General features: G+C 48.4%; 5 protein-coding genes across 6 annotated transcripts; 2 read left to right on the top strand and 3 right to left on the bottom strand.

Moving 5' to 3' along the window:
* Positions 1 to 98: 98 nt before the first annotated feature.
* On the top strand, positions 99 to 2,314 carry LOC9652520. Its single transcript, XM_024671545.1, has 4 exons — positions 99 to 671; positions 746 to 1,033; positions 1,138 to 1,308; positions 1,365 to 2,314. Exons 1-4 carry the CDS (start codon positions 99 to 101, stop codon positions 2,196 to 2,198), a joined length of 1,866 nt encoding a protein of 621 aa, XP_024527313.1. The 3' UTR covers positions 2,199 to 2,314.
* On the bottom strand, positions 2,298 to 3,320 carry LOC9652521. The gene is made up of 5 exons (XM_002966652.2): positions 3,165 to 3,320; positions 2,919 to 3,033; positions 2,759 to 2,848; positions 2,550 to 2,648; positions 2,298 to 2,498 (listed from the first exon to the last, which is right to left on the bottom strand). The coding sequence occupies exons 1-5, from the start codon at positions 3,230 to 3,232 to the stop codon at positions 2,406 to 2,408; spliced, it is 465 nt and encodes a 154-aa protein (XP_002966698.1). The 5' UTR covers positions 3,233 to 3,320; the 3' UTR covers positions 2,298 to 2,405.
* Positions 3,321 to 3,447: 127 nt separating this feature from the next.
* On the bottom strand, positions 3,448 to 5,595 carry LOC9634053 (protein BTR1). Its single transcript, XM_024671583.1, has 8 exons — positions 5,317 to 5,595; positions 4,770 to 5,014; positions 4,575 to 4,669; positions 4,316 to 4,509; positions 4,185 to 4,264; positions 3,962 to 4,123; positions 3,842 to 3,903; positions 3,448 to 3,787 (listed from the first exon to the last, which is right to left on the bottom strand). The coding sequence occupies exons 1-8, from the start codon at positions 5,435 to 5,437 to the stop codon at positions 3,631 to 3,633; spliced, it is 1,116 nt and encodes a 371-aa protein (XP_024527351.1). The 5' UTR covers positions 5,438 to 5,595; the 3' UTR covers positions 3,448 to 3,630.
* A 195-nt stretch (positions 5,596 to 5,790) lies between these two features.
* LOC9634054 (protein-tyrosine-phosphatase PTP1) lies at positions 5,791 to 7,763 on the top strand. Its single transcript, XM_002966292.2, has 8 exons — positions 5,791 to 6,223; positions 6,392 to 6,488; positions 6,561 to 6,634; positions 6,694 to 6,828; positions 6,882 to 7,016; positions 7,076 to 7,227; positions 7,285 to 7,426; positions 7,488 to 7,763. Exons 1-8 carry the CDS (start codon positions 5,912 to 5,914, stop codon positions 7,593 to 7,595), a joined length of 1,155 nt encoding a protein of 384 aa, XP_002966338.2. The 5' UTR covers positions 5,791 to 5,911; the 3' UTR covers positions 7,596 to 7,763.
* On the bottom strand, positions 7,413 to 10,861 carry LOC9652522 (fatty acid amide hydrolase). 2 transcript variants are annotated; one of them, XM_024671309.1, is made up of 21 exons: positions 10,710 to 10,861; positions 10,548 to 10,630; positions 10,380 to 10,489; positions 10,257 to 10,317; positions 10,030 to 10,196; positions 9,842 to 9,971; positions 9,708 to 9,785; positions 9,503 to 9,650; positions 9,302 to 9,414; positions 9,149 to 9,224; positions 9,017 to 9,088; positions 8,905 to 8,956; positions 8,775 to 8,846; positions 8,640 to 8,723; positions 8,464 to 8,567; positions 8,303 to 8,392; positions 8,184 to 8,252; positions 8,043 to 8,107; positions 7,926 to 7,987; positions 7,765 to 7,860; positions 7,413 to 7,691 (listed from the first exon to the last, which is right to left on the bottom strand). In XM_024671309.1, the coding sequence occupies exons 2-21, from the start codon at positions 10,627 to 10,629 to the stop codon at positions 7,617 to 7,619; spliced, it is 1,806 nt and encodes a 601-aa protein (XP_024527077.1). In that variant the 5' UTR covers position 10,630; positions 10,710 to 10,861; the 3' UTR covers positions 7,413 to 7,616. The 2 variants fall into 2 exon arrangements, with proteins under 2 accessions (XP_024527077.1, XP_024527078.1); XM_024671310.1 differs by having other exon boundaries at positions 10,548 to 10,643.
* Between the last annotated feature and the right edge of the window lie 224 nt (positions 10,862 to 11,085).

Genomic DNA, 11,085 nt, shown 5'->3' on the forward strand with positions numbered 1-11,085 from the left:
GTGACGTGTCCTGCCAACGTCAGATGCTCGTCTGCCACGTCGGACAGTCTTTATGTTCGGTTGTCTCTAGAAAACTAGGGAGGGAGGGAGCGCGATCCATGGTGGTGCCTCCCCGGCCAATCGATCAATCGAATCCAGCGCTTCAATCGTGCTGTGCCGATGGCGTCGCATTCCAGCAGCGATCTCGGTGCGCGCTTGCTCGGCGAGGAGGAATCGCGGGTGAGTTGGTTCGCGTGAGTAGGGCTTTTTGTCTGATTTCTCTTCGCTCAAGCCTGGAAGCAGTAGCAGCAGCATCAGCGATGCTTTGGATTACACGCAGGACGGATCGATCGACTTGTTTGGGCAGCCTGCGCTGCGATCCAAGACCGGGGGATGGAGAACCTCAGCTTTTATTCTTGGTAAGCTCTTTTCTCACTGAAGCAAAGGAGACGATCTTTCTTTTCTTGTTCCAAGGAACCGAGTGCTGCGAGAGGCTGGCGTTCTATGGGATCAATGCCAACCTCGTCATGTATCTCACCAAGGAGCTCCACCAAGGCAACGCTACTGCTGCCAAGAATGTGGCTGTCTGGGCCGGCACTGGCTACCTCACGCCTTTGATCGGCGCTTTCATCGCCGATTCTTTCCTGGGACGATTCAAAACTATTGCTGCCTTCTCGACACTCTACGTTGTTGTAAGTTCTATCGTCTCTATAGCTTTTTCGCCATAGCTCCTGTTCTTACGTTTCTTTTTTGTTTTTTACTTCAGGGGCTGGTTTTGCTGACTTTGTCGTCGTCTTTACCATCGCTCACGCCTCCCGACTGTCCACCAGACGTCCATAAATGCCCAAAGGCATCGCTCGGGCAGCTAAGTGTTTTCTACACCGCGCTCTACTTGGTGGCCTTGGGAATGGGAGGCATAAAGCCGTGCGTCTCAGCGTTTGGAGCGGACCAGTTCGACGACGAGCACAAGTCGGAGAAGAAGAAGAAGAGCCACTTCTTCAACTGGTTCTACTTGTCCATAAACCTGGGCGCGCTCATCGCTAGCACCGTGCTGGTTTACGTCCAGGACAACATTAGCTGGTCACTCGGTTACGCCATCCCGGCCTTGGCAATGGTCCTGGCCATCTCGTGCTATCTCGCGGGTGGGAGATACTACAGGCACAAGAGGCCCGCTGGCAGCGCGCTCACCAGAGTTGCACAGGTTTTGGTCGCGGCGTGCCGCAAGTGGATGGTCGAAGTCCCCTCCGACGAAACCTTTCTATATGGCTTCCACGACAAGAACTCTGCCATCGAAGGAAGCAGGAAGATCGAGCACACGGAAGAATTCAAGTAAGCCTTGCATGTTTCTTTTTCTTCTAGAGAAAACTCTCGACAACTTTCGTTAGATTTCTCGACAAGGCTGCCACTGTGACTACTCGCGATCGAATGCTGGAGCAGCCTCCAAGCCCGTGGAACTTATGCACCGTGTCGGAGGTGGAGGACGTGAAGCAAGTCGTGAGCATCATGCCGATCTGGGCCAGCAACATCTTCTTCTCGACCGTCTTCGCGCAGATGTACAGCCTCTTCGTGGAGCAAGGCACGAGAATGGAGCGGCGCCTCGCCCGGGGCTTCTACGTCCCGCCAGCGTGCATGTCCCTCTTCGAGGTGGGGACGGTGCTCCTCATGGTTCCACTCTACGACCGCGTCATCGTGAAGCTCGTGAGGAGATACTCGGGACGCCACCACGGCTTCACTCTCCTCCAGCGCATGGGAATCGGCCTCTTCCTCTCCATCTTCCCGATGGTGTCGGCCTGTTTAGTGGAGAGGAAGCGCTTGGAGATGGCCGCGACGCTGGGGATGGTAGACGACGCAGTGAACCCGGTTCCAATGACCATCTTCTGGCAAGTGCCGCAGTACTCGCTCATCGGGATGGCCGAGACTTTCACGTTCGTCGGGCAGCTCGAGTTCTTCTACGAGCAGGCACCGGACTCCATGAGGAGCTTGGGGACCGCCCTGGCGCTCACGACTTACGGACTGGGATACTACACCAACAGCCTGATGATCTCGGTGGTGACCAAGATCACGCGCAGCGGCTCCAGCCCCGGGTGGATTTCAAACAACTTGAATCGTGGTCACTTGGATTACTACTTCGCGACCATGGCCGGGATAGCGGTGGTGAACGTGCTGTGGTATGTGCGCTGCGCGAGAGGCTACAAGTACAAGGAGACGAGCGTGATTGATCCGCCGGTCGTGTAGAGGGCGTTGTGTTCATTCTTTCCGCTCCAGGATTCGTTGTTCATATGGGAGGTTCCCTCGATTCTTTAGATATAAAACATTCATGGATGATTGAGCTTGAGATTCAACTTGATCGTATCAATGGACAAAATCTACAAATGCTTAAGGAGGAGTCTCTAAACAAAATTGAAGCATGATCATGGACTTCTACCTCAGTTGGTCTTGGATTTGATGCTCTTCTTCTTCAGCCTCTGCGAGTTCACCATGCCCAAGTAGAAGAGGAGAGCTCCAAAGATGGACAGGTTCTGCAAAGACAGAGAAGTTTTAACATAGTTCCATCAACACAGTGAAGGTACCTTGAGGAATTGCATGAACTCTCGGACATACGCCGGATTGGAGAGCTCGTAGTTGTAAAAGTCGTGCATAATCGGCGTGACGGTGGCGATAAATATCATCTGCCAAGACAAGCTTTGAGCATTCAAGAGGAAGGAATAGAAAAGCCCAAGTAGCATTCATATAGCATTCATACAAACGCAAGCAAGACTTTTGGAAACAGTAAACAGACCAGAAGATAAGCGCCTATGGTGCTTCCACAAGTGAAGAGAATCGCCCCCAATCCTTCGGCCGCTATAGCAGCCATGAGCAAGTACTTGAGCTGCGAAACTAAAACTTAAGGGGAGAAAGAAAAGTAAAAGAGAAGAAAGAAGCTCTCCGCTCTTTCTTACATTCACGCCTGGGATCTCGAAATGCAACGTGGATGACACATGCTGCTTGAACAGTGCGAACTTCGGCTCCAGCGTCTTGAGCGACAGTCCTCCATCGGACCCAAACTCGCTGATCCTGGAAAGAAAATCCCACTCACGTGAGCACAGCGAATAGATCTGCAAGGGGATCTCGACGAAACCGCAAAGCAGCAAAGACTTCGATGGGAATCGCGAAAGAAGAGGCAAGAGGAGAGAGGAATCGCTCACTTTTGCCAGGCGGAGAGGATGAAGATCGCGGAGAAGAAGACGCGGCCGGCGAAGGACATGAATCCCATGGCTCCGGCGGCGACGCTCCCCAGAAGCGCGCGTGGAGGAAACCCTCGATGCCGCTTTCCCGCCTGCTGCGCCAAAGCCCAACCCAGCAAAAAGAGGGAAGAAAAAACAAATAAAAATTGCTTTTTGTTGGGCCCATCCCCACCGTCGGTGCCAAACTTGCTACAGCCGTCGGATGCGCGCCACGCAAAACTTATCCTAGCCGTCGCTCTAAAGCTTTACTAACACGAGTGTTTGTGTATAAATATGTACCTGTTACGAATCAATCAAAGAATAGTGGAAGGAAAAAAAAAAGGAAAAAACAGCACCCAAGGGTTCTCTCTCCAACGCTTACATTGTGACCTTTGATCTTGATCCGGTATCTTAGTTTTTCCTGTGTAAATTTTTGTTTTTGGTTTGGCTATGGCTGTTGGTTTTGATGATTTTGGAGGCTGTTGTTGTTGGGCTGCTTGGTGTTGTCTCGCTCATAATCCGATGCCAAGCTCTGTTGGACCTTCTGTGTCAGCAAAAATTGAGCCGCTTGGATGGCTTCTCCGCTGCCTATCATGGTTACTTTCCTGAAACGAAAGCAAGCAAAGATGAATACTAGATGGGAAGCTTGGCCAAGTTACCTATACTCTGTGCCCGTAACAAAATCTCCTCGGTCAGAAACTTTGATCTTCGCGCCGCTAGACTGCAGAGGTTTTTTGGTTTGATTTGTAACGTAAAGATGGGAAGAAGGGAAGAGTTACCTGCTGGAGTTCTTGAAGCGTCTTGCCCGCCCGGCCTAGAATGAATCCGATGTGCTCGTCAGGTATACCAATTGTAACTGAAGATGTGAGTGCCCCCACTTCAACGACTGGTAGTGCCATCTGATAAGGGGGTTGCAACGCGATCACCGGCGCCATCATACCCTGCGAGACGAGAAAAGAAATTGAGAGACGAGTACAAGTTTTGGAAGTTTTAGAAACTTACCCGCGCAGACAAAATGCTTGGAGCACCATACGCAACTGGCATTGGGGGGCCAGGGCCGTTTCTTCTTAGATTTTGCAGTCCTGGAGACGCATGATAAACACACCTGACAATGAAAGAAGTCGGCCTTGTACCTGGGTAGACGAGGGGTGTGCTTGTGGTCTCGGTGTAGCTCGATTCTTCCGTCAGCTTTGTAAGAATTAGCGTGACCGCTTTTATAATCTGGTCGACATTTCCTCCGATGGTGACGATGCGATCAATCACGCCGGGGAGAAGCTGATCTTGCGATGAGAGTTTGATACTGGCTTGCGAGTCCTCAACGAATTTTCTAACAGAAACGGCCATAAGCTGGCTGGGAAGCAGAAAGAAAAAAATAAGTCTCTACTTGCTTACTTGATGTTGGAGCCTCCCTTTCCAATGATTGCCCCGCAGACAGTCTTGGGAACCAAAAGCTTCACCTGAATGGATTTTGTATCATCTTGGTTGTCCTGCCAAGAGAGAAAAAAAAAAAAAAGACAAAACACAAACAGGCCCGAATAAGAAACTAGAAGACAGGGCTGAAACTCAAGGATAGAGATCCGACCTTACATCTTTGATAATCTTTGAGATGATGAGCTGAAACGCAGTCAAGACGTCTGCTAGGGACCCACTCAATACAGCGACGCGATCTGAGGTACCGGGGAAGTATTCATGGTTCCGGGACAACTGAATTCGAGCTCCAGATTGAGCTTGAAAGTCGCTAATGGTGGAACCTCCCTTGCCAATCACTGATCCGGCAGCCGTGTTGGTCACCAGGAATCTCAAGTTCGTCGTAGTTTCACCAGCATTGTTTTCTGCAAAAAGAAATTCCATGAGATCCTCCGTCCTAGAAGTCCAATTTGGAGCAAAATTATGCCTCTAGAACTCCACCTCACTCGCCTCTCTCTCTTTCTCTCCTTGTGACTTCTAGGGTCGAGACTCCACCTATCTAGCAGGCAATGCATCACTCTCTCTTGCGCAGCTCCAGGAAGCTGGCAAAATCTACATTCGGCTGGCGCATTGCGATCGATCCGACAAGAAAAATTTCGCCTCAGGGCGCCAGATCCAGCCTCAAATCTTGCAAATTCCCTCACAGCAATGCGAGCAAAGACCTAACCTGGAGAAGCAGCGACCCCGTTCGCTGGCGCCGCTGTCGCCGCCGCCTCCTCCTCGCCGAAGCTCGATCTCGCCAAATCCTCCCCCCCTCCTCCTCCGGCCGCTGCCTCCTCCGCCTCCATCTCTCTCTCACAATCTCCCTCCCTCCCGCCTCACACGCGCATCGCTCAAGAACTCCTCTCCCAAATGAAATACCTAGGGTCTTCTCTAAGCGATTCACAGAGAAGCCACTTCCATGTGAAGTGTCAAAGGCCTTTCTCTCATACAAGGAACAGGGTATACAGCCCAGGATAAAAAGTAAAAGTCACGGTGGGAAAGGGCGCGGTTAATGGATGCGGTAAATAAAAAAGCTTATATATAAAGCCTAGCCAGTCAACAGGTTAAATCGGGTCTAGATCCAACGGCTGGCATCTCCCCAACGTAATACTTCTAACGGCTATCATTGCGCAGTACTTCCGGATCGTAATGCAGCGATCCAACGGCTTGTTTTTCCCTTCTCGGAATGTTTGATCTTGCGATCCATGGCGCGGCGCGGCGCGGCTCCTAGGTTTGATTTTCTTTTCGATCTTCTCCAAGATCTCGGGAGTAGGAGATAGATGCCACTGGGATTTCGGGGTAATCTGAGCTCCTGGTGCTGGTCGTTTTCCGGGCCGAGAATGACTTCCAATTCTCCTGCCACGCCTACGCTCCCGCAGCGCGTCTCAGCCATGCCAAGAATCCCTTGCTCTTCGGCGGGGAAGGATTTCTCCTTGACTTCCAGCAGCGCAGTGGTAGCTGGGGACAGCGATTGCTTCTGGAAGCCCGAGCTCACTCCCGCGGAGATCGCTGCTTGCAAGGAGGCGTTTGATGCGATTAACTGGAAGCTGGAGACGCCGGAGAGCATTTACAGGGAATTCTCCTCCCTCAGGGTTCGTATTGTTTTAGAATTTTTCTTTTTCTTGCTTGATTGCTTCGTGTTCTTCATATAGATTGTCTTTTGGTCTTTCTTCTTTATCTTGGTCTGGAAAGTTGTGATTGCTTGTTCTACAGTGCACTTCATTGCTATCTACAAACTCAATTGTTTCGATCTCTCGCAGCTTAGCTCGTTACCGAAACGAGAACTTATTGGGAAATTCAAAGCGGCCGCGTCAAATGCATGTTACAACAAAGACAGATACAGCGACGTGCTGCCTTGTATCCTTTTTTCTGTCCCTTCATTCTCTTCCAAGTTGGCTGTAGATCCTTGATTTTTTTTCTCGCTGCTAGTTGATGAGACGCGTGTGATACTACGAAAAACTAAAGAATCCGACTCTGACTACATCAACGCGAATTTCGTAGAGGTTACTTTACTTGCATTCTACGCGGCTTCACGAGATGCTTACTTTGTGTGTTGCAACAGTCTCCCGCGTTTGGTCATTCGTTTATTGCGACACAGGGGCCCTTGAAAACAACTATAGCGGATTTTTGGGAGATGGTGATGCAGCAGAGGTGTCCCGCCATTATCATGCTGACGAGTTTGGTGCATGGTAGCCTGGTAAATCCCATCCCATGCTTCCATGCTTCTTCTACTCACGCTTTCTACAACAGGATAAATGCGCACCGTATTTTCCACCAGCAGCTAATGAGCAACAAGTTTATGGTCGTCTGAGAGTGACAAACAAAGGTCTTGGCCACAGTAGTCACTCGATTACGAAGAGAGTATTTGAAGTCCAGCCTGTCGAGGTATGTTGGTCCTGGATTTATCTGTGATTCTGAAAAACTAGCAGGTGTCTCTTGCGTAGCTCACTCAAGAACCTCCTTTGTGCGTTTTGCATTTGGAGTACCTTCACTGGCCAGACCACGGAGTTCCAGCGTATACAAGACCAATTCGGGAGCTCTATCGATGCATAAGCACGATACCGGACGATGCCGGTCCCATTGTCGTCCACTGCAGGTAAACTCCGCCATGTCCATCACGGCTTTTCTTTAAACTGCGCCGTATTCTATCTAGTGCTGGGATTGGACGGAGTGGGGCATATATTGGAATCGACCAAACTTTGCGAAGGATACTGAAAGGTGACTTGACTGCTGTCAATCTCCAAGATACAGTTATGCGTTTGAGGGATCACAGATATGGAATGGTACAGACAAAGGTAATGAAATTATAAAAGAATTCGAGATCATTATGTACTAAGCTTAGTTTTGACGTTGCAGGCACAGTACCACTTTATCTATGCGGCAGTGTTAGACGAGCTGCAGGATCTCATTCAAACTGGTGATTGCGAATCTTCGGCCCAAACAGAACAGTGTCTTAAGAAATGAATCAAATGGTACGATCTCTTCTTAAATCATTTCTATGGTCGGCTCTAGAAGATCGTAAATTACTTTGGGGGCCTTCCTTGCAGCCGCGTGAAGCTCCTGTTGTTGATAGAACGCGAGCTCAGAGAGAGATAATGCATTGAAAGAAAAGAAACGGTGATGAATTCGTTACCTGGATTGCAAATCCTACTCTGAGGAGCGTTGCTTCTTGCCATGGACGGCCGATGAGCTGAAGGCCAATTGGCAGTCCTTGGTCGTCATAGCCAACCTGCGAAGGAAAAGCTCGTCAAAGATTTGGACGAGAGAATAGATGAAATCGATTTTGGTACCGACCGGGACGCTAAGACAGGGAAGGCCGAGCAAGTTGCCAGTCGCGATGAATCTCATCAAAGTCCCTGTGACAAGAGAGTTTATACTTCTTTTACTTAGAGCCGGAATAAAAGTTCTTACCAGCTTTTACGAAGTCTGATTCACCTATGCTTAACGAGTCCTGTGGTATCACTGGAGCTGTACATCTAAAAAGTAAAGAAAACAAAAAAATGAGATTTAATTTGAAAAAAAAAAGTTTTTTCTTTGTTTTTCTACACTTACGGTGTCGTTGGTACAACGATAATGTCGACTTTTTTAAATGCCTCCATATAATAGTACATGTTGCGCCGCCTGTCGAGATTTCTATCGAGATTAGCAAGAAATGCCAAGACAAAGAACACCTTAGACATTGAGAACCAATGTAGTAGCTCGCATTGAAATGCTTAAAAATCGCCAGTGTCCCTCTCACCTCGTAACTTATATCCTTTCTACTGCCGAGACACAAGAAAGAGCGTTGAAGAACCTTTCCTTGTTAGCTTCGAAGGGGAAGTTTAAAACTTACACGTAGTTGTAGTCGTGGTTGAGGGAGGTCATGATCTCTGATCCGCAAGTTACCAAGTGCGCAGCGCGAAGTTCCTCAAGCTCCGGAATCACGATCTCGACAGTCTGCAGCGTGGAAGTTTGAGCATAGACGAGAACTAGTTGAGAAAGACGAAGAGGAAATTCTTTTGTTCTTGCCTCAGTGCCAAACTCGCTTTTAAGCGCGTCGAGTGTTCTGTCGCAAGCCTTGGTTATTTCTTGATCCAACACGTCGTAATACCACTGGCATGACTTCTCGATCAGAACTCCCAAATCTCAAGTGCTGTAAAGTACCTTGGAGTATTTTCCAAACTTTAGATTGCCTAGGATGGAATTTTTCTCAAGCAATGGAAAGCAGGGAGGCGGCTGCACAAAAGGAATACACTGTAAGGAAAAATAAATTCAAAGTGTTAAGGAGTTTTACAGGTTTTGAGTAGAGGACATCGCTTTCATGACTGCCAAGAACAGCTGCATAGCTGCATCAATGAGATTCAATACAGTGATACGCAATCTTTGTAAAAGCAAAAGCTCCTTACACGATCATCAAATCCTCAATGTTTGCCGCGATTGGACCGACGCACAGCATGCTCCATCCCCCCTTTAATCCTCTGGAAAACCAGCAAGATGAAAGCTTTAGGAAGAGCAGTAGAAAAGAGATCAAGACATACCCGCGGCATGTCGTGCGACCAGTGGTGGTTTTGAGCCCGACGATTCCACACAAGGAAGAAGGAATTCTGATAGAACCTTCAAGAAGGAAAAAAAAAATACAAAATACAAAACGCATCGATGGAAGTTTTATGAACGAAAATTGTTTGCGAAACCTCCGACGTCGGTTCCAAGAGCTGCTGGACACAGCCCTGAAGCGACGAGAGCGCTGCTTCCCGACGAAGATCCTCCGGTGTAGCGTTTAACGTCGTATGGATTCCTCACTGTCCTGTGAAAAATGGATCGAATCTTGAGAGTAACAACACGGTGGAATTTCCACGCTTGGGGATTCTAGAAAGCTCTTGCGAACCGCTTACCCGAAAAATGGATTGTTTCCCGTGGTTCCCATGCCGGCCTCGTGCATGTTGGCTTTTCCAGGAAAGATGGCTCCGCATTTTCTCAGCCGTGAAACGCAGACTGAATCATCCTTGGTCTTTCGGATCTTTTTCACCCACACCGACGCTCCTGCGTGGTTGCTCTTTAGATGAAAACTAAAGTCTCCAGTAGAGAAGAATGAGTTACCATTGGTTTCGTAAGGAAGGCAGTCGATGTCGTCTTTGATCGCTATAAAAATTCCATCCAGTATAGAGATGGGATTCCCTGCACCAAACGATGGAGTTACTACACTGGTTGAAAAGAAGAAAACCGAGTCGCACCATTTGCAAACCTCTCCGTGGAAGCAGCGGCTTGCTTGAGTAAGTCCTGTTTGTCCATTGACACGAAGTAAGCCATTGGTGGATTTCTACGTTGCGAGTCATCCACAGCTTTGATGAACCTCTCGGCAACCTGGAGCAATCCCGAAGATGGTAAAAGAATGTCAAGAGCTATAACCATGAAAGCTCACCTGAGTTGGCGTTAGTTTCTTGGATCTATAAGCCTCGGCATAATCTCTTATGCTCCAAAATCTAAACGCATAGTCCGTGTTGGTATGATCCGGGACACATTTCCAAGCTTGTTCCACACGAAGCAGAGGATCATCACTTTCACAAGTCTGTGTATACGGTTCCTCGGCTGCAAAAATGAAAGTTATAAAGCTAGAGACAAACTGAAAAAACTCCAGCTAGCTTTTACCAGGAGCTGGGTACTCTGGAAGGAACATTGGCCCATCTGGAATATCTATGCCATCAAATACCTGCCAAACGAAACCAAGAAAGAAAAAAAATAAAGGAAAAGAAATATATATTTGTAAGATACCTTTGACACCCCATTGGTCTTGAGCAAGTGCTTGTATAGAATCCCACCAAAGAGCCTACTCTCCATGAGCCACACGGACAATTTTAAGGGAAACCCAGTGAGCCTTGGGCCTGGAAGCATAGCTTTGAGACTAGAAAACCACCCAAAAAAAGATTTTTTGTACAAAACCTTCAAGGTTGGATCGTGTGTAGACGACAGATCCTTGTAGAACTTCCTCCACAGGCAGCATTTTTTTCCTTTTGTCAGCCATCCTGCGGCCGGAGACTGATGAGATTTGTGTGGCTTCATCACCGACAAATCGCCAGAAATCTAAAGAAAAAGGACACTCACCGGATCAGCGAACTCTAGAACTCGTTTGCGCCCAAATGCGTAGCGGCTCGTGAAATCGCGAAGAAACGCGTGAACCTGAGAGATTTTCTCTTCCCCTGAGAGGGCAAAAGAGCTGACATAAATGAGATGATTCAACCACCGCAAGAATTTTGACAAATAGAATTTGTGACTTTCTTAAACTACTCTCTAGAACTTCGTGTACCATATTATTCCAAGTACGTACTAAGGATCTCCTTGTTCCAGAAAATCCCACAACGGAGCTTGGTCGTGTTCACGCTCATGCTCGAAGGTTATGGTCAATCTGGAAATCTCGACGAGGTAAAGAGGAGCTTCGACTCGATGGCACAGCCAAACTTAGCAGCCTTCACGATCCTTG

The sequence above is a fragment of the Selaginella moellendorffii genome, unplaced genomic scaffold (assembly GCF_000143415.4).
Source record: "Selaginella moellendorffii unplaced genomic scaffold, v1.0 SELMOscaffold_7, whole genome shotgun sequence".
In the NCBI taxonomy this organism is placed as follows: Eukaryota; Viridiplantae; Streptophyta; class Lycopodiopsida; order Selaginellales; family Selaginellaceae; genus Selaginella; species Selaginella moellendorffii.

Coding starts and splice junctions, on each gene's coding strand:
- LOC9652520 (XM_024671545.1), top strand. CDS start 99: ATGGTGGTGCCTCCCCGGCCAATCGATCAATCGAATCCAGCGCTTCAA. Junction 672..745: donor TCTCGACACTCTACGTTGTT/GTAAGTTCTATC, acceptor TTTTTACTTCAG/GGGCTGGTTTTGCTGACTTT. Junction 1,034..1,137: donor TCATCGCTAGCACCGTGCTG/GTTTACGTCCAG, acceptor GAGATACTACAG/GCACAAGAGGCCCGCTGGCA.
- LOC9652521 (XM_002966652.2), bottom strand. CDS start 3,232: ATGGGATTCATGTCCTTCGCCGGCCGCGTCTTCTTCTCCGCGATCTTC. Junction 3,034..3,164: donor ATCCTCTCCGCCTGGCAAAA/GTGAGCGATTCC, acceptor TTTTCTTTCCAG/GATCAGCGAGTTTGGGTCCG. Junction 2,849..2,918: donor TCGAGATCCCAGGCGTGAAT/GTAAGAAAGAGC, acceptor TTAGTTTCGCAG/CTCAAGTACTTGCTCATGGC.
- LOC9634053 (XM_024671583.1), bottom strand. CDS start 5,437: ATGGAGGCGGAGGAGGCAGCGGCCGGAGGAGGAGGGGGGGAGGATTTG. Junction 4,670..4,769: donor TCTCAAAGATTATCAAAGAT/GTAAGGTCGGAT, acceptor CTCTCTTGGCAG/GACAACCAAGATGATACAAA. Junction 4,510..4,574: donor AAGGGAGGCTCCAACATCAA/GTAAGCAAGTAG, acceptor CGTTTCTGTTAG/AAAATTCGTTGAGGACTCGC.
- LOC9634054 (XM_002966292.2), top strand. CDS start 5,912: ATGCCACTGGGATTTCGGGGTAATCTGAGCTCCTGGTGCTGGTCGTTT. Junction 6,635..6,693: donor TCAACGCGAATTTCGTAGAG/GTTACTTTACTT, acceptor GTGTTGCAACAG/TCTCCCGCGTTTGGTCATTC. Junction 7,017..7,075: donor TTGAAGTCCAGCCTGTCGAG/GTATGTTGGTCC, acceptor TCTCTTGCGTAG/CTCACTCAAGAACCTCCTTT.
- LOC9652522 (XM_024671309.1), bottom strand. CDS start 10,629: ATGGCTGACAAAAGGAAAAAAATGCTGCCTGTGGAGGAAGTTCTACAA. Junction 10,318..10,379: donor AGACCAATGGGGTGTCAAAG/GTATCTTACAAA, acceptor TTCGTTTGGCAG/GTATTTGATGGCATAGATAT. Junction 7,861..7,925: donor TTCCCTGTCTTAGCGTCCCG/GTCGGTACCAAA, acceptor TTTCCTTCGCAG/GTTGGCTATGACGACCAAGG.